This window comes from Conger conger, chromosome 11 (genome assembly GCF_963514075.1).
Source record: "Conger conger chromosome 11, fConCon1.1, whole genome shotgun sequence".
Taxonomy (NCBI): Eukaryota; Metazoa; Chordata; class Actinopteri; order Anguilliformes; family Congridae; genus Conger; species Conger conger.
The window spans coordinates 29,933,386-29,958,827 of record NC_083770.1 but is presented as its reverse complement, the minus strand read 5'-3'; the positions used below and the strand labels follow the sequence as shown (position 1 = coordinate 29,958,827).

Genomic DNA, 25,442 nt, shown 5'->3' with positions numbered 1-25,442 from the left:
GTAATCTCAAGATCAATTTTTTATAATAGACTTTAAGTCAGGGGTGATCACATTTGGCCCTCAAACTAAATCCAGCCGTGATTTCTTTTCTCCAGGGTAATTAACTGAACAATTAGTGCAACAGATTGGCCAGACTGTCTTCACACCTGACTTTCAGGCAAAGGGAGGGAGGAAACCAGCAGGTCTCGGTCCTCGAGGACCGCGTTTCATTATCCCAGCTTTAAGTCATATTAAAATATTGGGCAAGCACATGAGCAGAGCTGTAGGCTTTCCTTCCAGGGAGAGATGGGCTCTTACCTCCCGAAAGAGCCCTTGTTCTTCTCCGCTGGCATGGTGCTGGGACTGGGCAGGGCCCCGGGCAGCAGGCCCAGCTGGTCCGGGTCGGAGATGGTCCGGTTGCGCTTCGGCGTCAGAACCAGACCCTGCTGGGCCAGCAGGGTCACCAGGTTCGGGGAGCTGGGCGGCTTGGGGAACTCAAATGGAGGCATGTCCTTGAGAGGAGGAGAGAGAATGTGAGTGCGGGCAGCGGTACTGCCGAGGCGAGAGCACTGAAGCATAGTCCCACTTTAATTAAACACCTCAGCCCACCGCCTCGAAAGCACACACCGTGCAACACTCACCTGAAAGCACATAGGAGCCATTTAACAGCCTCAATATTTAATAACGCCTGACATAAATTTACTTTAACCCACATAAGATCAGAGCACAAAAGAAGTGAAGTAAAAAAAAGAAAAGGAAAATAAGAAACCATGAAGCAATGTGGAGACAGAAGGAGACCCACATGGCCAGAGACGCAGCGGGGACTCCAGACGCACCTTGGTGGGGGACCCCAGGATAGTGGGGAGGGGGCTCCGCTGGAGGAGCTCAGACAGCTTGGGGGACGAGTGCAGGGGCCGGCAGGGCGCGCCCGTCTGGGGGACCTGCTGGGGCTGGCTGCAGGGTCGCGACCCCGCCGCCTCAGCGTGCTGCTTGCGGATCTTCTGCCGGCAGCCGTGGAGCGCCTCCGTCAGGCAGGGGTCGCTGTGCAGCCGGGAGCCCAAGCCCTGCGGAGGCAGCAGCGGCTCCGGGACCGAACCACGCCTCAGAGCGCCGCGGGCCACCCCTGCGAAACGGGCCGCAGCGCGGCGGATTAATACCGGCACAGGTAGGGAACTTTCACAGAGTGGAAACTTTTTGTTTTCTGTTCCTACAAGGGCACGGTCACTGCGCGGTAACGAAGCAAGCAAAGCCAAGCAGGGCGAAATTCTGCTGGCGCCGCACAGGAGAAAACAGGAGAAAAGCCCCCGGGCACAGCGGATAGAAACATCACATAACAGAGCTGCAGTGCTCCACCGCTGACTCGCCACAACGCCGACGCTGAGCCAAAGTCAATGGAGAGAGCGCGCTACGCGCTACACGACTCTGCCCCTAGGCAGGCCGTCACAGAGCCCCTAATGCAAAACCAATGCAGAAATATGACAGGGAAACCAAGAAAATCCTCCAGCCCCAGCTCACCTGCGCCCTGTAGACGGCCCGTCGCCGTGCCCACCGGGCAGGGCTGACCTGGCGTCTCCGGGATCGTCCCCACTAAGAGAGAGAGAAAGAGACAGAGTGACCGTGGGAACAACAGCCCCGGGCGGTCCATTAGTGCAGCCCCTGCACTCCCCCCAAACTCACTTACACACTCCTCACCCTGCAGCAGTGAGGTGGCCCCTTACCCACCTGCCACCATGACAAATGGGTAGAGTGCTGTGGCAAGAACAGGCCCCGAACCCACCCACTGCACCCCCCACTGCTGCCATCAATCACAGCGACCGCAGGTCCCTGAAGCCTGCCGCGTCTCAGCGCTTTCTCCACCCTCGGAGAAGAATTCGCTGACGCTTTTGGAGAGTAACGGATGATCTGACGGAGCGAAACACGTTCCGCGCGCTGACATTCCTACGTTCAGTTTGAGACATGTTGCCGAATTCATCTGTTTTCAGCTACTTCATAGCAGCACGCCGTGCTAATGAAAGACTTTTCAGCCGTGGAGAGCCACGCGATGTTTAAATGTCATGAAGCATGTTCTGTCTGAAAGGGATGCTCTAGTGAAGCATGTGTTGTTTCTGCACCAGCGATATGCAGGTAGGCGTCGTCTATAGGTAACTTCAAACAAACTTTTGCAACCTGTGCAATTAAAACAATGTTTATTTTCCTTTTCCTTGCTCACAGTATTTCTACATGAATACACACATGCCATGAGCAGAAGATTTTAAGATTTTGATTTAAAATATCTCCAGATAAAAGTGGAGTATATATTTATACACTTCAAAAAAAAAAAAAAGACAAACTACACAAGCAGTTTAGTTAAATATTTACACTAAAAATCTTATTTCTACTACTTTTTACTGCTTAATAAGGCTAAAGGATTGCCAATGAGGTGAGACACTTTGACTCATTTAACAATTTCCCAATGAGATGAGACAATTTCACTTATCACTAAAAAAGCTAGTATTCTCTCATGTAGAAAATATAATTTTAAGTCTCATCACCTGACTAAAATACTTGTTAGGACTTTTAAAAAGTCTATGCAAGACTGTTTTTGCAGTGGATATGCACATATTCCCTCTTCACTGTGTGAAGCAGTTTGGTTGCAATAATGGATTTGGGGAAAAAAACATATCATTCCCCAATTGTGAAATCTGAAATTCAAAAACAGTGTCTTATCGACTTTATGATAAGACGACAGACTACAGTCTGAATTGTTTCACTTTTAAGATTATTGCCCAAGAGGGCTGGTGAGAGCTGTGGTAATCTCCAGCTTCGCTTGTGACTTTATGAAAGCATTCATTTAATTTCTTTCTCCTCCACTTTCCTTGGGAAATGTGCATGATAATACAAGGCGAGAGGTGATGATGAAATTCTTACCTTGAGGGGAGGGGTGGTAGGGCCTGCCCCCCCCCACGGAGTGCCTGCGGACCACCACGCCTGTCCGTTGGTCTCCCGGGAAGGGGGGCGAAGCACCGCCTTTCCAAAAGACCGGGTAGCCACTGGTGCAGCACCTACGGACAGCAGGTGCTGCCCTGGGATGGATGAGGACATTTACATTACAGCTGATGCGTTCATCCAAAGCCATTTACAGTGGATTAGACTAAGCAGGGGACAATTTCCCCTGGAGCAATGTGGGGTTAAGGGCCTTTCTCAAGGGCCCAATAGCTGCGCAGATCTTATTGTGTCTACACTGGGGCTTGAACCACCAACCTTCTGGATCCCAGTCATGTACCTTAAGTCACTAGTCTACAGGCGGCATTTTCTCGCTTTGTGGCTTAGCGTTCCACACAGGAGGTCCTGCAGGGACTCCATCTGTGCTTGCGCAGTTACGTTTGGAGCAGTATTAATTATGGAGGAGGAAGAGCATATATACGTAAGTGTCTGCGTGTACACCCATGTTGGTTTTCCTGTGCACGTGTGTACTGACCTGGGTGACCCTTGCTGGTTGGGGGTGTGAAAGTTCTGCTCCATGCGCTGGTAGTTGTGGATCTGTGTGGGGACGGGGATGGCGACAGACTGGCCGTAGTTGCTGGCGGAGAACTCAGCTGTCCTCCTGCAGACCGAACGCGAGAGAGAAATATATGATGATGCCAGGTCACGTTATACTGCCCCTACAAATTCACAAGGCCGACACTGAGGAGTAACCACCAAGGTCTGTGCATGTCAAACCCGGTTATCTGAATGATTGAATTGTTCGGCCATGTAATTATTTGTTGACGTTGCTGTTCATTTGTAGCTGTCACCTTTGCTCTGCCAATGCGGTCTAAAATCATGCCAATAAAACACTTTGAATTGAAAGGTGAAATTTACACAGAGAGAAAGGGCAAACATTTCAACACTTTTTATGGACCAGGACACAACTAAAGGTATTGATGGCATTTGAATTACACACTGACATTTCTCAATTAATTCCATTTAATGCTTTCTCTGTACAGGGCCCCTACACGTCCTCTGGGACACAGTCCACCCAGTACAGCACTGAGGAAGCCAGTGGTCTGATCTCACCTCCCACTTATAAAACACCGTTATTGACCATTTTGAGTCTGATTTGGAATTGCCAGTTGCATTTGTAAGCACAGCCCAGTCCTGCAGTCCCTTCCTTCAATTAGGAAGAGCATAAACAAGCATGAATATCCTCCTAAACACACATTTAGCCAGATGCTATATCTGTTCACTCTGTATTCAGCCTTGAGCATGGCCCTTAACCCCACATTGCTCCGGGGGGATTGTCTCCTGCTTAGTCTAACCAGCTGTAAGTCGCTTTTGATAAAAAGCGCCAGTCAAATAACATGTAATGTAATGTAACTGTAGAATTACATGTAGCTACCATTAGGCAAGCTGTAGGCAGATAATTCTAGCGTGAACTGAATTGCACTACAGACGGGTTGGGGAACAAAGTTTCACAAGCCGTCTGCATTGAGGAACTGTAGTTACCCACATAGTGTGGTTCATTTACGGATTGCTTACAGCGTGCTTATATGCTGCTTCTCACTTTTCAGACATGTGTAAGAGGGGATTAAGGACACGGAGGTCTGCAGGAGATCTGCGCTAACAGATGCTTACGGAAATTCCTCATTACTTCTCAAGCCAATCTTACTAAAACTGACATGGTATGAGAGCACTATTTTCCCTGCGCAAAAGTATAAATACAAACATCGCTGAAACACATTGCATTAAGTGCTTCAGAATAAAAAGAAAGTAAATAAAATGAAGGTCTTTTAGTTTCATATTTGGCTTGAGGGATTTTGAAGGCCTTATTTAATTTCAACACATTTTACTTTTCTCATCAGTTTGTATAAATTCTCTTTCCTCTCCAAAGAATGCTTTGTTTGGACTTGGTAATGAGCTTTTTCAGTTTTTCTCGATTAGGAAATACAGATTATGACTACACCCAAAATACGATTCTGAATCCTGCCATCGCCGAATGTGCCACATAATATAACACCCTGGGAAGGAACTGCAATTCCTACAAAAGGTATTCAACAAGAAGCAGAAATAATCCTGCCTGATCATAACCGCTCAATGCATCAGTCTAATTCACAGACTTTGCTTCATACGTAGCTAGATAAGCTCTCCGCTCTAAAACTTGGAAGTGGTTTGTGAGCACTAAAGTTGATGCCCTGCCTTTACGGAGGGGCCTGACACAGATAATCTGTTCAGGGGATCGTGTGCACACCCAGCAGGCCGGGAAGGGCACAGGAGAGGAAATGGATGAAATGGTGTGGCTGCACAAAAGGTCACGCCTAGCACAGACCCCCCCACCCCCACCAACCCCAGCCCTCTCTGCTCTTACCCTGCCGGGCTGGGAGAGGCACTGAAGGGGGGAGAGGGGGGAGGCGTCTTGCCCAGACCCACACCACCGGAAGCCAGCAGAGAGCTCCTGCTCACACAGAGAGAACAGTTCATAATCATAAAAACATGAGGCGTGAGCAGAGCAGGACTGATTCTGATCAGACCAGGGCAGAGTGGCAAGCCTCAGGCTCAAGAGACAGCACGCACGCCCCAAGATATGCCATTCCTACTCATGTGAATAGTGGAATCAAGTTCAAATTCAGTGCATGTGCACGGGGCTAATGGGCTTTTTCCTGCCCCACTCACCCACTGTACATCAGGCTGTCCTGCACAGGTTTCCCAATTGGGGTCTCACAGGCGAGCTCACCTTAAAGACAGAAACAAACCCAGAAAGTTCAACAAAACTACACACAACTGCATCAAACAGTTCTGTATCAATCATACATCCATATCTACATCTTCAGCAGTTAACTCTGCACATGTAGACAGTTTGGAGGCACTATGAAAATAATATTGTTATGAATTAATATGGCCTGGCCATCTTTGAGGATTTCAGAGCGTGACCAACTGTCTTCTTATTCATTAATCAGTTCTGTGTATAAGAAAATGCGCACACAATTTCGGTATTAGGTTTGAATAAAATCCTTTGATGCTGCGAGGACTTGTAAGGACAGCAGCATCGATCAGGATGCAGTCCTGAGCACAATGTGTGAAACCATACACATCCCCCGCATTACGGTGTGCACAGAGAACCCTACGGCTCACGCGAGAAAGCAGGCCATAAATACTGCATGAAGCACTGCGACCATCCGGAAAGAAAGAACATTCTGGAACAGCGTCTCCCGCAGTGACGCAGCGGGTGTGAGCAGCAGCGTGATCACCGCCTCGCCCCGTGACCCGCATCGCGATCGTGGGGGGCGAACGGGCGTGAGAGAGCTGCGCTGGGCTTACTGGGGAACTGGGCGGGCACCATGACGAAGTCGTCCGCTTCGCTGGACGAGTTCTTGCTGCTGCTGCTGTTTCCCCCGGAGTCCTTCAGCAGAAAGCCCGGGGAATCCTGGGTAGGGGACGTGGGGGCCTTGCCGCGGAGCTGCGGGATCTCTGCGACTGACTGCCGAGTGGAAGGGGGAGGGGAGGGATTGAGTAGGGTCAATGACAGCAGTATCAGTCTGTCTGTACTTCCGCGTGTCTGAGCCACTGTGCTGACTCGCTGTGGTCTGGAGGCTGCGGTGAGCGCCATTATCTCTGCGGCTGTCGTTGAGTAAGCACAGCCTCCTAACGACACCATCATAATCTGGAGACCTTATCACTGCAACTTAAACAATAAACAGAGCTGTAAGGCAGCTGTTTTAAACAAACAGGCCCACGTCACAGCGGGGCTATGGAGAGTTAATCTATAACTGCAGGTTAAGAGGTCAATGCGCTCAGACAGGGACACGTGCCTGCACACGGACAGAGTGAACGAGGGGTACCCACCGGAGGGGAGGCCAGGTGAGAGGTGGAGGAGCTGCTGCAGGAGCTGGCTGATCCAGAGCTGGGATAGGAGGGCATGGGCACCGGGACCGCTGTGGAAGAACACACACACAGGCACACGGACACACACACATACACACACACACACACACACACACACACACACACACACACACACACACACAGGCGTACATACCACACACACACACACACACACACACACACACACACACACAGGCACACAGGCACACAGGCACACAGGCGCACACACACACACACACACACACAGGCATACATACCACACACACACACACACAAACAAACACACACACACACACACACACACACACACAGAGACGCACACAGCCACAGGCAGACATACCACACACACACACAGACACACAGGCACACACAACAATGATTCATAATTCAACACAATGTTCTATTCATGTTCCAGCAGTCAAAAGGTGAACAATATGTCGCCAATACATGCTGTTCTAATGACTATGCCGTCTCAGGGGACTCTTATGTAACTGGAGAGAAGGGGCAGTGATAGTGAAGCTGGGACACAAAGGTAACAAACTGTACCGTTTCAGTAGCTTTCATAATAAAGTATGAATAGGACATAGGTACAGATTCGGGTGCCTGCTGGGTTATGAAACGAAGGTATTTGTGTGGTTCACTCACATTTTTTCATGGACGAACTCGCCTCGAGGAAAGGGTGTCTGAAAAACTCATCTGGAAAGAAAGGCAGGGATAACACGGTAAAGTGAAATAAGTGAAAACGAAAATTATATTTTACACTGTTACGTGGTCAGCAAAAAAACATCTTTAATGGAGGTTAAACTATGCTGACAAAGTAGTGCAGTGGATGATAATGAACAGGATGTGGAGAAAGGCAGTGAGAAGGTGTTGGAGCTCTCGCACTGACCGAAGTCCATTCGGTCTTTGTGGCTACGCTGCAGCAGGCCCTGGAGCAGACGTCGCAGGTGACTGGACGTCTCCCGGGGGATGCTGGGAAAAACAAACACTCAATTATCTACATGACTACATAATGTCAATATGCAATATGAAAAAGCAATAAAGTCTGCGATGTCTAAATGTCAGAGAGTATATTTGTGGCTAATGAAAGTTCTCACAACCCCGGAGCACCAATTACACAATAATTGAAAAATGATTTATGAAACAATACTTGTGTGCATACACACACAAACACACACACAGGCACACACACAGGCACACACACAGGCACACACAAACACTAGAACATTTCAGTGCTATTTTAATTATGAGGATAAAAATCCCATTAGTGACGGTGTGTATGCAGGGCAATTCTTGACCTAAACCACAAAAACAGAAATTTGTTCACACATTTTCTCATAAGCATGAAATTGCCTAAAAACCATTCCAGTGTTATTTTAATTTTGAATATAAGAATCCCATTAATGTCCCATTAGCTCTGGTGTGTATGCAGGTTAATACTTGATCTCAACCGCACAAACAAACACACACACACACACACACACACAGTCAATGCATGCGCATGCACATACAATCTCTACAGAAGGAAAGGAACAGCAGTTACAGCTCTCAACACAAGCCCATGGCCAGCTGGGTCTTGAAAACAGCCGCCACACATACACAGCCTACCAAGCAGCAGGTGCTGTGTCACTCATGACTAAAGCAGCATGCAAATGAATATGTGTTACAAGAGTGTGTGCGTGTCTGTCTGTGTGTGTGTGTGTGTGTGTGTGTGTGTGTGTGTGTGTGTGTGTGCTAAAGAAGGGAACAGAGTGACTTTGCGAGTCTCAGTGCTAACATAGGGACCAGTGCTATGTGGGTCAAATGGGAGGTGATAGCTCCACTGGGCCTCGAAAGATCGGTTATAAATAGAGTGATGAGCCCGGCTCTCATAAACAAACTAACGTTATCTAGGGGTATATCAGCCATCTCCTAGACTGCTGTTTCTAACCAGGTACTCCTCCTTAGGAACAAGAGATAACAGAATGTCCGCATTGTAATTCACTCTAAGAGACCATATTGGTGTTGCACACAATTCTGCATGACCTTTGCGCTTAAGAAGATGTAATCGTATTGTCTTATTCATACGCCACGGAGAAGTCTAGCTTTTGCAATTACTAACAATACTGTGAACCGCAGGTGAGCTGGTCTTCTCCCGCACATGGTTATGTTTGCCTGAGTAAGGCTCCAGTGATGTGAGGAGTCAGTGATAGCCTGTAAATGGCCGTTTCTTATCCGCTCGTGTCAACGTGGGCTCTAGCAGGCAAGTGGCGTGTGGCTGGGTGCCAGAATGGGACAGGGCTCCCAGGAGCACCTGTGATATCACACACTCAAATCTGCCTGCTTCAGCTCAGCACCGAGTATAAACGAACGGCCTGCAATTCCCGCCGTAGGCTGGGGGGTGAGGTGTGTGGGGGCGTGTGGGGGGGGGGGGGATCCGTGACACACAAAGGAGCGCGTGTGCGCGTGCGTACTGTCAGCGCACGCACATCTGTGTGCGTGAGATGCACATTCACGCTGGCTTTGTCTCCCTCAAGGTGAGCGGAGGCAGGGCTGCACAAAGCCGAGCGTCAGAGATAAGAGGCGTGAATGACCGCAAGCCGCAGATCAGATGGGATTGACACAGGAGGGCAGACAGTGGCTCTCAGAGATAAAGAGAGGGAAGGCAGGAGAAGGAATAGAGATAGAGAGGGACGGAGGGCAGAACCTACTTGGGGCTGAGGTTTTTGTTTTTCTCGTAAAACAGCCGAAGATCCTGAGGGCTACTAGCCTGGGGAGACACAAAACCAAACACACTCACATCACTGCAGGCAGACAACAAGACAGACAACATTGCTCATTCCAAACATCCTGCTCCCAAGCCAATCCCAAAAGCAGTCATGAGTTAATTTACAATGAACAAATGATTAATCCGTTTGTTCATAGTTAATTCATTTTAACGCAGAGTAATTACATTCCCATAATGCACTCTCACTCTGGAATTACTTTTTTGATTAATTGTTTTATCAAGCGGAACCATACAGAATGTTCTGCGTTCTAAGATTTATCATTCGTATTCAGTAACGTAAATGCACAATGCAGTATAATTCGTATAAACTGCATACCACTTGATCAAAATTAGCATGCTTGGATTCGCTTCATCAGTATAATAATACCTCATCTTTAATAACAGACAGATAAGCACGCTGGCAAGGTAAAGCGAGAAAGCCGTCTTGCTGGCTCTGATCCTGGGTCATCGAGTTCTTTTTTCCTCAATGACCCAGATTCACAACAGGATTGTGAAATATGTGAACAAATCACATTTTGAAAATCCACCGCTAGTCAGAAACACATTTGTTTTTGTGAAATCCTTGCTACATTTCGCTATACTTAGGTGGGGTTATCATAAACTTCACACTCACGCCCTCACACAGACACACACGCATTCTCTCCTTGGGATAAAACGTGTTACTAAAGGGCACTGCAAATTCATCATGCAGCCTTCAGCTCTATTTTGATAGCTTCTGGCACAGAATTACAAGGAATACGTGAGTAGATGAGCCCTCAGAGAAACACATTTGCCCAGGCAGCTGTGATGTTTATTTCACTACAAAGCTGTATTATTCAAGTTATGCCTATTTACACATGAGATCTCACATTTCAGTCACTCCTCCATCACACCAACATCCCTGCCAAGAGCAGAGCCAAGTTACGTAAGCCAAGTCATAGATCACTTAATATTCTGCACAACCCCAATAACAGCACTGCGCAACAAAGGTGCCCATGTATAAGACCAGGGAATGCGATGGTGCCCAGGAAACAGCTGGCGTGTGGGAGGCTGTGGTAAATGAAGCCCTTCCATGGTCAAAGCCCCCAGCTGAAATTAGGCAGGGTCTGCCGTCAGTGTTTAGATTCAGAGTGGAGGGCACGCCGCCAGGAAAACATCTCCATGACAACAATTTTGCAATCCTGTTTACAGCCATCTCACAGACAGAGGCACTGGTCGTTTCTTTTCAGAGCAGACGTTTGTAAACAAGGTCCTTCATCACGGGCAGACGCATTAGTCCTTTATCTTGGAATAAGGAGGTGCGTGAGCCAAACATTGTGGGGGTCACGCCCATGTCAAGTGTCTGAGGGAGTAGGTGTAGGGGCTACATTGGAGCAGAGATCACATGCTGTTTGTTTTGGGGATGCTTGGTAATAAGGGCTGAGGCGTCCTGTTTTGTGTCTGAGCTGTTAAACGGAAACAGTGACGCTTCATGGCCGTTTTAACACGCGTAATGAGCCAAAGAAAGCAGCCCTCACCGTCAACAAGGAACTTTAGAAGTCTTTAGAAGTATGCCCATACTTAATTATGTGGGGGAATTAAAGATAAAGTTCTCGTGTTCTTTGGGAACATGTACTCACCAGCGCAGGTGGTGCTGACAGTTTGATAGTGCCATGCTAATCAGAGAGGACATTGAGGGGAGAAAATATCTAATAAGGACATGTGATCGGCTTGACATTAAAGCCTCAGGCATGGAGAAAAGGGAGGAGTGTCCAGGTCTCCGGGGCTCGGCTCAGCTCAGCTCTGCCGTCATCATTCAACTGGTGTTCGGTTTAACCGGTGCCATATGGTGCACAAGCATAAAATGGTGTAGTCACCATACTGTCAAAACTGGCATTTCAAAAATAAAATAAAAGTAAAAATAAGTAAAAGAGAAGTGGCGGAACTTCAATGCTGTTATTATTAAATGAATATCAGGATGTTACATTCACATAATACTCAATACCATCAGATATAGCCAGCTCTCCTCAGTTAGGCTATTAGGCGAGTTATAAAATATTTTTTTATTTGCATCACAAAATTTGATCAATTATTATTTTAAATAGATAGATTTGCCGTTTGTTCTCTGCACTCACATTCAGAGAATATTGATGGCAAGCACCGGCAAAGCGCAGATTTAATCATTTAAAGAATCTTGAAGGGCAGGTCTCGTTAGATAATCCTTATTGCAGGTTGTGCAGAGAGCTAATACGGTATTTAAAGAGTGGTTCATATTTAGAGTGCGCTAATTAATTTCAAAAGAAATTCCAAATTGAATTTATCATTTAACCTCCCTAACATGATGTGAAGAAAGAAGCTGTGTGTTTACCTGGCAATAGATTATTCATTTTGATTGCGTTTGCAAGAAAAATGAATGAAAACAGGGTGAGACCAATAATCAGTTTAAAGAAAGGTTGGATACTGGAAATACAATGTTTTAGAAGGAAGTAAGATTGGTGTCAAAATATTAACATGGTTTCATATATAAGAAGCTATGTCACAGCATTTAACATTAAGAGCTGAAACCCACAGCTGACAGATCAACACTACATTCCCAGACAGACAATAACGCTATTCAACAGAAACCCAGTGCAAATGTCTGGAATGTCAAAAGAGATTAAACTAATCTCAGCAGGGAGACTTCACGATGGCAAACTCAAGAACAATATATTTCTTCAATCCTTTTGATATCGCCATCACCTTTGGTAGTTCATATTTCATTTGTGTTAAAATATAATATATCTAAGAGGAAACCCACAAGCACATTCGACTATATTCATGTATATGCTTTATCCAATTGATCTACAAAAGCAAGTATTGGGATTAAAATGTTTTTTCTGTTTTTGTTCAGGTGAAAATACAACTTTTCAGAGAAATACTAAATGTACCTTAGAACCACTTGCATTTCCAATGAGTGCATGACATAGCTTCATTGTGCACTAATAAATATGACAACATCGACACTACAATAGCAAAAGATGCCCAGTCTGGTAAAACTTTTGTTCTCTTGGCCCATCCACACAAATACACAAGCACATCAATAACCAGCTGTACATCAGGTTTGGTTGTATGCACACATTCACATTCTTCCCTGTGCTCACCTGAAAGGGGGCCTTCCCGGTCAAGCACTGGAACACAATGGTTCCTATGCTCCACAGGTCAGCTTTGGCATCGTAGTTCTGGGACATGATCACTTCAGGCGCCTGGTGAAGGGAGGGGAGAGGATGTGACACATGCAGACAGGCCCGCATTCGTAAGCTTTGCAGTATAATGTGCTTCTATAAGTTAAGTCAGTGGTCCTCACTGCTGGTCCTGGAGAGCCGCAGGGTGTGCTGGTTCTTAATATCAGCAACCAATTCAGACCAAAGACACCAGGTTAAGAGAAATGGCCTGAGATTACAAGAGACAGGGGCCAAGCTGATTCATTGTAAATCAAAGCCTCAAGCAGAAGTGTTAAAGGAGAGTGCTTACCATGTACATGGGAGAGCCACACAGTGTGGCAGCCATCATGTTGTTCTGTAGGTAGCGTGCAAACCCAAAGTCAGCTGAGGATAGACAGCATAAACACTGATGTCATTTTCAGGTTACACGTTGAACAGAGAATGTTTTACAAGGCACATCGCTCACTGGCATCGCATTTATGCCCCTGTAATTAAGTTTTCTAGTTCAAATGCTACTTGGGGCATTGCAGAGGGTTAACCTCAACTGCCTCCAAATATAAAGATAAAGATATGCATACACATCAACTAGAATAACCATACAACACATAAAAAAGCACGCTATGCAAGTCACCCCAGATAAACCGTCCTAGTAAGCGTATAAATAGTGTTCCAGGACCGGCTTTTGGGCAAGAGGGTGTGTTTATCTGGATTTCCCGTTTTATTTTCCCGGGAATTAGGTGCTCGGAGTGACAGCTAGATGATCCCAGCCGAGAATAAGGAAGAGGAAGGTTGTTTTAGCTGTGATAAATTCCTGTCAGCGTGTGGACCTTCTCCAAGCTGCTGGAGTAGCACAGCTGAATTCCAAATGGGGTGGCACTCACTCCCTGCTTCCCAGGGTCACATGCAGTACCAAGCCCAAAAACACAAACTTCAAACAAACGATCACTGCCAAGTACAGGAAGGGAAGGCAGGGCCTTCAGTCACTGAAGAACCCGATGAGAACCCGCTTCTCATCATTTGGCATGACGCAAGGCAATCTCAATACGGCTGCTCATCACCAGCTAGCGCGGTTTTAACATCAGGGCATTTAACATGGTAGTGCTGTCTTTCCGCTTTGCAGATGAAATCATTTTGCATTCAGTCAATAGACCTTTCGCCTCTAGTGTAATCAAGTGATTCGGTGTACTTCATGTCATGTTATTGGCTGTTAATTATTTCATGTTCTGTTCATCAGAGACACTACCGCATTAAAGTCAAAAGGAATGTGGTTGCTGGGTGATCCATCATCATGCTTGCTATTCATGAAAAACAGGATCAAGAGAAAGTGTTCAATTTCAGGTTCCCTTACATATACTAAACCCCACCAGCACCTGCCAAGTTCACCAGCAATAACACAGAGATAGAAAACTGGGTGGAAGATAGAAACACAAGGGGGAGAGGCTACCCAAACATTGTCTGGGCAATTATGTTGTCTGTTCAAATCTGGCCACCCACCTCCTGCACTACAAATTCCCTAAAAGCCAAGAGATGGCAACACTGATGAAATATGAGGATTGGGCGGGCGGAGTAAGAGTGGTAACGGGAGGAGAGGAAGCTGTACATCTGGCCTTTCTCCATGAATAATGGTAGAGGAGAAGGCCCTCTGTTCTCAGGAGCGTGATGTTCAGACTGCCCACTCGAGCCTTCTCGCTTCACAGCAGGACTTAATGGTTATTGTGTATGAATATTAACATCAATTATCTCCCTATGCATAAAGTACAGCAGAACTTATTCCATTTTAATCGGCTGCAGGTCTTTTATATCACATTTCCTTTCATTTCCCATGCAAATATAACCCAGGAGGACAAAGCCGAACTTCTCCCTATTGGTTAGCTCATTCTTACCAGCAGATAAACACATATACACACCCACATATGCACACACACAAACAGAAACACACAAACACACACACACCTATCTTGATGCGGGTGTTGTTGGGGTTGGACTTGCGGCTGCCGGAATAGGACAGCAGGATGTTCTGGGGTTTGAGGTCCCGGTGGATGATGCCTTTAGCATGCAGGACCCTCATGGCACCAGCGATCTGCTGCAGGAAGACCCGGATGGTGTCCTCACTCAGTGTACCTTTCGCTGGGGGGAGGGGGGGCACACAGTAGTGTCAGAATACCCAAAAACCAAAATGAAGTCCATTTACACCTTACAACCACTTCACCTGTATCACCAAAACACGTCATGACGTTTGAAAAAGTCACAAAGTACAAGTCTATCATATTCACAAGCAGAATCACAGGCAAAGTTTATGTTTTTTATCCAAGCACACCAAATGTTTTCTGGCCAAGAACATTTTTTTTTAAATCACTGTCCACACCTGTCAGTGGAAGACATGCCTCCCATAACCACCACATCGGCCTACTAGTGGCCGCATATGTGCGGAAGCAAAGCATAGGATTTATTGGGAAGAAAACTGGTTGGACAGCTTTTATTTCCTCGGACTGTCCGGCTGACCAACTCCCTGCTTGAAGGTTTATGATCCTCACCACCCCACCCGCCCACACCCAAACTCTACACGTCCACACTCAAAGATGCTGTCCTGTCACTCAGTCAGGTGAAATCTCATCCCCATGTTTACTTCAGAAGCGTTCTCAGAAATGGAAATAAATCGGGCACAGAGAGAGAGAGCATGTGTGTGGGACAGCAAGAGATTACTCACACTTTCAGAACTCACTAACCCCCAGCTGCATTTCGGCAGTGCAGGCTTTAAATAGAAGGGCGTTGGTTATGAGGTGTTGTTTCATGAGTGGAAAAATAAATTCTCCCACAGGCAGCAGGAGTGAGAGTAACCTCCACTGTCCCCAGCCTCTGGCAGGATGTACCCTCCCTTTCAGATACAGTTTACACTGTGGGCATGGTCTCCCTCTCAAAGGCACACATGCATCACCCATTAAGGCCAAATGTGACTGCATTCCCAAATGGCTCCTGGAGAGGAGCCACACTCCCCTGGCACTCAGACCGAACCCTGAACTTCCTCTTTCAACTCCTCCCAAACTCCTTAAATGTCCCAGGAAACTGCTCCCAGTCTTCTGCGAATGCCCACTGCCAAACCTTTCTGGAAGCTTCTCCAGGTTTCAACAGGAGTAGTACCTAGAAGCTTGGCCTAGTTTCTGAGTAGTGTGTTTAAACAGTAAGCAAATAATTTCACACCCCCTCAGAAAACTGAAACCAAACACAGTACTTCCATGAACTAAAAAAGAAATGGCAAAGCTTATTTCCAGCGTTGACACAGAGTGAGTGAGGCTAGAATTGGCATTGGTCATTAATCATTAGCCCAATCTTCATAGTATAGCACAGCAAAAAGCCCAAACAATGCTCAAAACCGAGCTATGGTAATCACTTCAATAAATCAGCCTTACACATCGATTACATAGGCAATATCCTGAGTGACGGGCCAGCAGAATTAATATCTGTAAGAGCTAAAGACAGGCAGCACATGCTTAGCTTTGTTACTCAAGTTAAGGCTGGAGTGCCATCACGGTAAGGTGAAAAGTCCCACGGATCATCATCCATCCCACCAGTCTTTCTCCACAAAGAAAAAGTACACAAGCATATATTTAGAAGCTGTGTTTTTCCACAAGAGGAGAGGTGGATTGTGCTGACAGAAGGCCATTTAGGATACACTCTAAATAGAGAATGAAGTCAGGGTGCTGCTATGTGTGAAGTAGCTGCCTGGTCTGTGGGCATCCAGCAGAGTAGGTAGTGCCACGCGGGCATCATGGGAGAAGGTAGCAATGTAGCACACTGAGGTCAGGGGCGCAGGGCTCTGGCCTTTTAACTGGACCCAGTGACCCAAAACAGGTAACTTTAGCCAGCATAGACAGCTATAGCGTGCGAGTGGAGAAAGTGGAAGGGGATGCTTTATTTCCTGTCTATCTCGGGACCGGTGAAGTAGCACATAAATTCACAGCAGTGTTATCAAAGCATTTATCCACCCCATTTTAACAAAGTATCAAAGTAGGTTACATAAACCAAGCTACAACCCCCTGACGGGGAAGAGTTAGAAAACAATTGGAGACTATGGTATGGGTTATGATTTGTACTGGAAGGAACTGCGGCACCACGCAGATCGAATAACCATAAGGTTATTACACAAATAAACTTCCTACATCTATTCAAAAAACACTTAACTTTGAGTCGCCACTGCATTCCTTTTCATTACACCACATATAGCTATATGAGAAATTATAAAGTCACTTGAGTTTCTCCCAAGCTTTCTTGAGCAACTACTCCCAGAGAAAACAGTGGTCTTAATACATGAAATACAACTTCAACTTACAGTGAAGATAGTCTGCCAGGTCTCCCCCGTTGCAGTACTGAGAAAGAATAAAAGGAATAGCATTAAGAAAAATAAAGTCTTCACAAGACAAACAGAATGAAATGGTGAATAATTAATCAAAGAAGGCTTCAAAAGGCAGACACACAGCGGAGAATTCCTCACACCAAGTGATAAAAAATGGATCACAGTGACCATGGTCTAGGAGGGAATAGGGCCTTAGGCCTCGTTTAATGACATCACAAAGGTTTCTTCTCCACTTTGTGGCTGCAAAAGTTCCTGCCCAGTCACAAAATATAGGCTACCAGTAAGGAGGAAATAATGGAACTACCTATGACAGAATAAGGAGGGAACAGCCAACATAGCCAGCAGGCATTCCACTGACCTTCTCCACCTGTGTGATCTATAATCCTTTCAAATAAATATTATGTTAATCGTGAGTTCATTTAGAGCATATGATCCCTAACATGGGCCCAGGGTAATGTCCCCTTGGTCTATTCAGCATGATGTGACTCATCATGACAGTCCTCCACTGTGTTTTCCAGGAACACTCCGAAGGGGGTAGTGCAAATTCAGTCTACAATAACACATAAATTCACTTACCTCCATGACAAGGTATACACAACTTGCCATCTCCTGGAAAGGAAAATAGAGAAAAATGAGTCGGGCATTGGCAGAGTATATCCATCAATGCAACCATGAGAGTAGACCCTATTTTCAAGTGAGAAAAGGCAACATTGCATGACAAAATACTTGAAAGAATCTCAGTAGGCTGTAGCTATCGGTGCATGTGCAGAGCATCCAAACAACAATATACAGGCTAAACCGGATAAACAAGCAGCTGGACGCCAGCAAGCCAAGCGTTTTCTGCATCATGGGCGAGAACGTTTTTTATCAATCAACTGAGCAACCTTGTGCCCCCACTTCAATAACAAACATGCACAAACAAGAATCCATCTGCATTACTGTCCACTGAACTATAAACAGACCAATTTCAGCAAAGGTCTAGGAATCCAACACAGCATAACCCCCACCTTTCCCTCTGCCCCGTCCCCCCAGCCTTGGGCAGTTCAGATCATGTTATCGAAACGTACACAATGTACACTAATTCCCTACGAATCCCATTTGGCTCGCCTTCTGTTAGCCAATGGTCTTTGTGGGGCATGCGGGGTCATGGTGGGTGGAGAGATTGGCTTCACGAGGCCTCATTAGCAGCTGGTAGTCATAGTGTGGAAACAATGCAGCCAACGAGGAATGGAGTTTCCCACCTCCCCCATCCAATTCACTTAACCCCAGTCAATTTAGGACGGATATGGTCTCGTATTAATGATTTCTAAAATAAGGTTTCTCACAATACAGATATGCCACAATGGAGCTGGTTTAACCATAATCACGAACAAAAAATACAAGCCCTCAAGATTTCAGCTCTGGGGGATTATTCTCCCTGTAATAAATGGTACCAGAGTGAAAATATGAATGTTTAAGTGGACTTATTTTTCATGTGAGGGGAACACAGCCCAGGAGAGCGCCTGCAACTAAATAAGTCTGGACACAAGCCCAAGAGCTGGTAATGAGTTACAGAGATCAGCCAGAAAACCCAGGCAATGAACAGACAGGATGCTTTAATGAGAACAGACCGGCTGGAAGTCGAAACCTTCTCCATTCAGGCAACTTCTCAATAAAAGCATAGTTACACGAAATAAAACTACCAACAAAAAAACCCCCCAAAAAAACCCAAAGGAGGAATCCACTTCTCCCCACTTTGTGCTATCAGATGCCTACAAGCAAGAGACAATAAGAAATTCTGCAGAGGGCAGACAACACAATGTCACCTCACTCATATAGGCCTAGTCTTCTTTGCAAACATGGTGATATGAAATGACCCAAAACCACAAGCAAAGGGCAGCTGACTTGAAGGGCCGTCTTATTACCCAGCAACAGATGATGCATAATTCTCAGGGTGGCCAATCCGGTGGAGAGGGCTGTCTGTTCCCAGGGTAAACCTGCTGACTAAGCAATATTTTCATTTTCCATTGCCATTGTGCAGATAGCAGCCTGGCAGCAGCCAGCCATCTGTTTCATTCAGTGACACCAGGCAGACTGCTTCACCAGACTGCCTGCCGGTGGTTTCAACTTACAACTCAGGACTGGGACACTTGACAATCCGCATACACATTAGTATGTATAGATCTAGGTCACACAACATTCCTGAAAATTTAGAACTGCCTGGGACAACAGCCCCAAGCCTCCAGCGTCCAGCACAGTGAAGTTTACATAATTATAATTATTATCAATACGAACAGCAAGTCTGGACTTCTTTCCCATTTTAAAATGTTGCACAGCCCACCTCAGCAGAAAAAGACAAAACTACAGCTACCATTAAATATTGTGAAATGCCACTTAGAGCAGTGCAAAAGGTTTTATTATTTGTTCGGCCTGATCTTGTTGAACTCACAGGAGACCAACCAAATCCACCAAACAAGGGGGTGAAAAATGAAAAGCTAGGTGAGGCTGACCTCTGTTCCCCGTGAGTCAACAGCTTCAGGAAGAGGAGTGCTCGGTACTCCAGGCTTTCATATTTAAAAGTGTGCAGACCTTTCAATGAACCATCGTAGCCTAGCCCCTGGACAAGCTGTGCACAGCAGAGTGCCCAGGGGTACCACGCTTTGTGATTCCTCGCTAAGCCATGAAAACACAGCTGACCCCTGTCATTCCCCTCAAGGTCTTGTGTACTCACACGGACAAAACCAGCTGACACGATTTTAAACCCTCCTGACAGGCAGGCTTTTCCAAAGAAAATGTGGCCAGCCAGTCCACAATAATTATCTTACACGAGTGGGCCAAAGGACACTTTAGAGGAGTCATAGAGATGTAACAAAATGAATGTATGTGCTGGAAGCTTTTCGCCTTTTGTGGAACAGATTTTAAAAAAGACCAACAAGCCAGTAATCCTGTTGCATCCAACAGTTAAAATATGCTAATCAGGTAAATGCAAATTAACTTTTTCAAAGATCCTGTTTTACATTTAGCCTGACAGAGCAATCATCTTCTAATCTTTTTAAGTAACTGAAATTTCCACAAGTGTGAATCCACGTAGCCCTGAGGTATGGGGCAGCTCCTTTGCATCCTGTCGCCTCGTGGGAGAGCACACTCAGGACAGGTGGGGCCATTGTTTGTGCTCATGACTACTGTGAATGACAGCAGAAGGCTGTCAGCTCCATGGCAACGCAACATGGAGCAGCTGCCAGGGCCCGGCAGCTGCCTGACAAGCCCGTCACCTGAACTTCCTGCATCCCTCTTTAAGGCTCTCATGACTGCACAGGTCCCAACCCTTCCACCTTCCCTCCCTCGGCACGTGACCAGAGCTGCCTCATGTACCTTACCTTGAGGGCAAACTGCAGAGAGGGAGAAGGAGGGAGTCATTCCACCAGCTATGAAAATTAGCAGGCATCGGGCCATGACACGCCCTCCATGAGCACAGACCTGTTTTTTTTTTCTTTTTTTTTTCTTTTGCATGGGTCTGCCGCTCACGTGTGGAATGGGGTCCAGCTGGCCATAACGACAGCCCGAGAGGAAATATAAATGAGGAGACTGTTTGCTTTCCGTAGCGCTGCACAGACAAGACAGACCGGTATGCTTCCCTTGAGGTAAACCGCTGAAATTAAACTAGTACAAGTTTCTGCTGCTTCTACTACTTTTTCTTGCTGAATTCAGACAAAGCAGAAAGTCTATTTAAAAAAAACACAGAGATATGTTTTGACTACTTGGGAAACTGGAATCAGAGTAGAAGACACTTCCACTTTTTTGTGGAAGTATGTGAAGCATACTGTGAATTATTGTAAAAAGAATTATATAAATAAAATGTAATGCAATTTGATTTGTAATCTGCCAAGTTTGGCTAAACGTGCGGTCTGACAAAATGAACAGAAGTCCATTTTTTATGGTGTGGCCCTTTAGGCAAAGAATTAAAGTTAATGGGGTATTTTTGGGCCCTATTCTTACAGGGCTTAGTGGAGTTGAGGTCATTGACAGTCATAGTCACATCCTGTTTCAGGGAGTGGATAGCCACATCTCACCGCACAGAGGTGAAGTTAACCAAAATCAGTCAGACGTTAGCTATCCACAAATAACTTTCCACATAAGAAGAAAAGAAAAACAAATACACTTTTAATCAGGTAGTTACAGTGTAAATACGATCTGCAAAAAGTTCATCCAAATCTGTGAACTCTAGTTTTTGAAAATACATTTTAAAAATGTTAAGTAATCTGACATATTTGCCTCCATATCCATATCTGAACTACCTGGTTTTATATTTTCCCTTTTTAAAATAGTATGAATATCATCTTTAGCATCGAAACATGAATAGAAGAACTTATTTATGGACCTATACAATCAAAGCCAAACCAAATCATGTTACAATATCCAAATAACTACTGACTATACAGTAAATCCGTATCAGCGATCATTCAACTGGATTTCAATGAAGTGACAATTGGAAAAAATAGACTGCTACTCAGAAAGCCACGAGAAGCCATCCATAACACGCACCACCGTTCTGAGCCAATGAGATCGCACGCACATGGAATGTCAACAGGGAAACACGTGATGGCAGCCAGCCACAGCAGCAAAACAGGCGAAAGAGAGTCAGGCGGCCAGGGTGCTGCTTCGCATGCGAAAAACAACTTGACCCGGTTTTGATATTGTAACGCTAAATCCTTTCTCTAACGCGACTAGGGCCTAGAGTCATTATACCCAAATGAGCTACATAATATAGATCACACTCGGGATTTGTCAGTATATTTCATGTTTTTCCAATGTCGATAGAACTAAGTAACAAGCTCGATAGCTAGTTGTAGGATGTTTCAAGTAATCAGTCATGCTGCCGTGGAAAACTCAAGAAATGTCAAGTGCACAAACACTGCTTGTCATGTCTGTAAATACATGGTAAACATACCTGGAAGTCAAGTAACCCAACGATATTCTCATGTTTCAGTTCCTTCAAAAGAGAAAGTGCACATGTAGTCAAGAATGTTTTGACAGGGTATGGAAACAATGGCAACACATTTAAACATTGTGAGTGGGTTGAGTAATCATACCTACCTTTAATATTTTAATTTCTTTTCCTAATAACGTCTGCGATTTTGCCAAGTTTTTCTTATTAATGCACTTAACAGCGACTTCCCAGTCGTGTTTCTGGTGGGGAAAAATATGAGCACAATATGAATATATATATGGACACGAGCCCTCCTATGGTTCAGTAAATAAGTTACAACTACTAAGCCAATTACTTCCAAATGAAACAGTTGACATAGCTAGCTACATCCCCCCCCTTGTTGGATGTTGTTCTATTTTCTGGGTTGCTTATGACACAGTAAAAGAATGTGTTCACTAATAAGCTCAGCTTCCGCTTCCATAAATCAGAAACCATTTGTACATATGGTATGCATGCCATTAGACAGAACTTTATACTGTATACAGCGATGTGCAAGCTGGTTAACGTTCGTTTTGTTTTTGTTCCCACATCCTCCTCGTCTAGCTAGCTAACATAGCATAATGGCAACGGATTCATAGGCCTCTCTTAAGGTCGTATTGTAATGCAACTTAGCTGGTTAGCAATGAGCCCATTTCTCTGCTGAAAAGTGTTTTGTTGATACACGTAACAACACACACCTTAGATAGCTAAGTAATACAAATATTTAAAGAGTAAATTAAATGCACTGTAAGTACTGTACGGCAGCGCCATAGCAAGTTAATGTAGCTAGCTAGTAACGTCATAAATGTTCGTTGACGCTAGCTTGCTAGCTAGATAAGCTTACCTCCTTATGTCTGCCTTTGAACACCACCGCGAACGCGCCGTGTCCTATTAAATCTTTCCGCCTGAACTCGAATTTCCCCACAGTCTCCATCTCCAGTTTTTAACTGACACAAAATATCGGATGAAATCAGGATCTTGGGCTCTTGTCTGTAGCCGGACCCAACTCGCCTCCGTTAAAGTTCAGGGACCAAGAAAGTTGCCATGTTCCTTCGCACCCCATGGGCTGCCTTTCGCTGAAAACACGACTCTCTTTTGCCATGTTAATCCGCTTGAAGAAAATGGGCCTATCTCCTTTTAATCATATTTTTGCATGGAATTAAACATCACCGTGACCCATGGAAACAAATACGACTTGAAACTACAGATAACAAATAACTCTGAGGTCTACCTTAAGGACAACTGACTCGGTTTTTGTTTGTATACAGGAGGAAGTGTCAACTCTCTCATGATCCTAAAATTATGTATTTTTCGTTAAAAATAGTCTTCTCTTGTCAGTGTAAAAGCTTCTTCTATAACTCCTGTGATGGGATTTGGTGTAGTCCAGCTGATGCTCACACAGGTTGACACTACGAGAGAAATCGTCTGTTGCTAGCTACGTGTAAAACAAAGAGCTCTCAAGCTATTCGTAGCTGAAGCTGAGTGAGCATGCGCGTTTTTTTTCCTCCAAGTTGATGTCAAAGGAAGTGTGGTTAACACTGTGCATGTAAACGTTGCGTAATTAAATTATGCAGCGAAGGGAGTTGTTTTGCCTTCAATAAAAAATAAATTAATAAATGATACGTTTCAATTAATGGAAAGTTGAAATAAAAATTAAATTTCAAATTATATAATAACTTGAATTATAAGAATACAAAGTGCAAATTCAGTTCTTTTAGATAAATTATTTGAACTTCCTATCGGTGTATTTTGATTCCGTAACATCTCATTTTGCACCCAGTTTAAAGGCATTTTTTTTTGTTTTTGGAGAAACTAGGAAGTGACAAATGAATCAATGCGTAGTAAGTAAATGTTCATTATTTAAATCAACCCAATGTCGTTACGAAACATTTGACAATTCAGATTTTCAAACAGCTCTAGAATGCCAGTGACCATAACATTATTTTGTAGACGGAATTTGACATCTTTAGGGCAATTATTATATGCACCTAAAACCAGTCAGCCTATTTTCGATTTCCTGCTTTCCAACAAATAAACACACACGCTCTCTCTCCCTCACAGCATCCCTCCATTTGTCCCTTCGTAACTGCCTACAATAAAGTGTAAGATCCCTTTGTTGCAGAAGATGTGACTGTAATACGTAAACAAAGAGATCCATACCAATTTGCACATTGCCACAGCAGCTGGCTACCCCATGTCTTCAGGCACCTGGCAGCTACTCTGCAAACCAGTTTATCTCCCCCCTCAACCCCCAATGGCCTGACCCAAGTAGACTCACCGGATGTTTTTCCTCAAGGGTCTGAAAATCCACCTTTTGTGATTAACACTTAATGCATTTTTTTAATGAACCCTTCAATCCCTTTATGTTGTAGCCATCTTAATACCCGTACTGATTTCATTATGGCTTTGCCTATCTCTCGCTTAAAAGGTGTTTTGCATGCACAAATAAATGCAACGTTTGACAAAAAGCATACGCGAAAAGAAAGTAGTAAATGAGGCATGGTTTGATGAGAGTGATTGATTTTTATCGTCAGAAAGTAGCTGATTATATAGAATATTGCAAACCTTCCCAATTCAACATGATGGTTATCCATGGTTATCTGTCTGGGAAGAAAACTAAAAACATGGGAATACAACTTCTGTAGCTCACAGTATCAGTTACATTACATTACATTACATTAATGGCATTTGGCAGACGCTCTTACCAAGTGCATACCCATAACCAGGGATAGGTGCGCTGAAAGACCCTAGAGGGAAGTACAATTTCAACTGCTACCTGTACAACAAAGATAAGGACCTATTTATTATAAGGCCTATTTGAATTATTTGGCCTATTTTTTATTTTATTATTAACGAACAAATAAACAAACAAACAACAAAGCAAAAGTGACCAAACTTAACTATTCAAACACTGCTTACCTAGCCAACTAAAAATACTGATACAGTGACGCTTCGACACGGCCCGGGCGGGGGAATTAAACCGGCAAACCTCCGACTGGCAGATGACTGCTCTTACTGCCTGAGCCATGTCACCCCCAGTCGTCATACCAGCTAGCAAATATCACATTACTGGTTGCATATGGGTCAATGACGCTGGGTAACAATTTTGTTTGTAGTAAACATGCATAATTCACAGTACTGTGCAAACATTTGGGCACCCCTGGTCAAAAAGCCTTTTACAATGAATAATTGAACATACATCTTAAATACATATTTTAAAAGATTAAAAGGTAAAGAAATTGAACTGTCTGATCACACAGAACTGATTTATTTCATGTAATGTTAATATTATTTTCTAATATAATTCAAATAATCTTCCCTTGTGCTCTTTTCCAGTTGAAATAGCATGTTACTCAATGAAATCACAAACACATTGCTTCCACATGATTGTGCTTGAATAACTGA

General features: G+C 44.8%; 1 protein-coding gene across 3 annotated transcripts in view; it reads right to left on the bottom strand.

Moving 5' to 3' along the window:
• The window catches only part of ulk1a (unc-51 like autophagy activating kinase 1a), a 35,344-nt gene extending 11,841 nt beyond the window's left edge, over positions 1–23,503 (bottom strand). For 2 of the 3 annotated variants that reach the window (XM_061260479.1, XM_061260480.1), the window contains exons 1-20: positions 22,882–23,503; positions 22,166–22,258; positions 22,020–22,061; positions 17,669–17,701; positions 17,069–17,105; positions 14,695–14,868; positions 13,052–13,125; positions 12,682–12,783; positions 9,507–9,565; positions 7,706–7,788; positions 7,462–7,512; positions 6,778–6,866; positions 6,253–6,412; positions 5,608–5,668; positions 5,303–5,389; positions 3,437–3,562; positions 2,887–3,041; positions 1,495–1,566; positions 816–1,102; positions 298–491 (exon numbers count right to left, since the gene is read on the bottom strand). In XM_061260479.1, the coding sequence (XP_061116463.1) occupies positions 298–491; positions 816–1,102; positions 1,495–1,566; positions 2,887–3,041; positions 3,437–3,562; positions 5,303–5,389; positions 5,608–5,668; positions 6,253–6,412; positions 6,778–6,866; positions 7,462–7,512; positions 7,706–7,788; positions 9,507–9,565; positions 12,682–12,783; positions 13,052–13,125; positions 14,695–14,868; positions 17,069–17,105; positions 17,669–17,701; positions 22,020–22,061; positions 22,166–22,258; positions 22,882–22,971 (2,069 nt within the window). In that variant the 5' untranslated portion in view covers positions 22,972–23,503. Of the gene's footprint in view, positions 1–297; positions 492–815; positions 1,103–1,494; positions 1,567–2,886; positions 3,042–3,436; positions 3,563–5,302; positions 5,390–5,607; positions 5,669–6,252; positions 6,413–6,777; positions 6,867–7,461; positions 7,513–7,705; positions 7,789–9,506; positions 9,566–12,681; positions 12,784–12,884; positions 13,000–13,051; positions 13,126–14,694; positions 14,869–17,068; positions 17,106–17,668; positions 17,702–22,019; positions 22,062–22,165; positions 22,259–22,881 lie in introns of those variants that run through there. The other variant, XM_061260481.1, reaches the window with a different exon arrangement.
• Between the last annotated feature and the right edge of the window lie 1,939 nt (positions 23,504–25,442).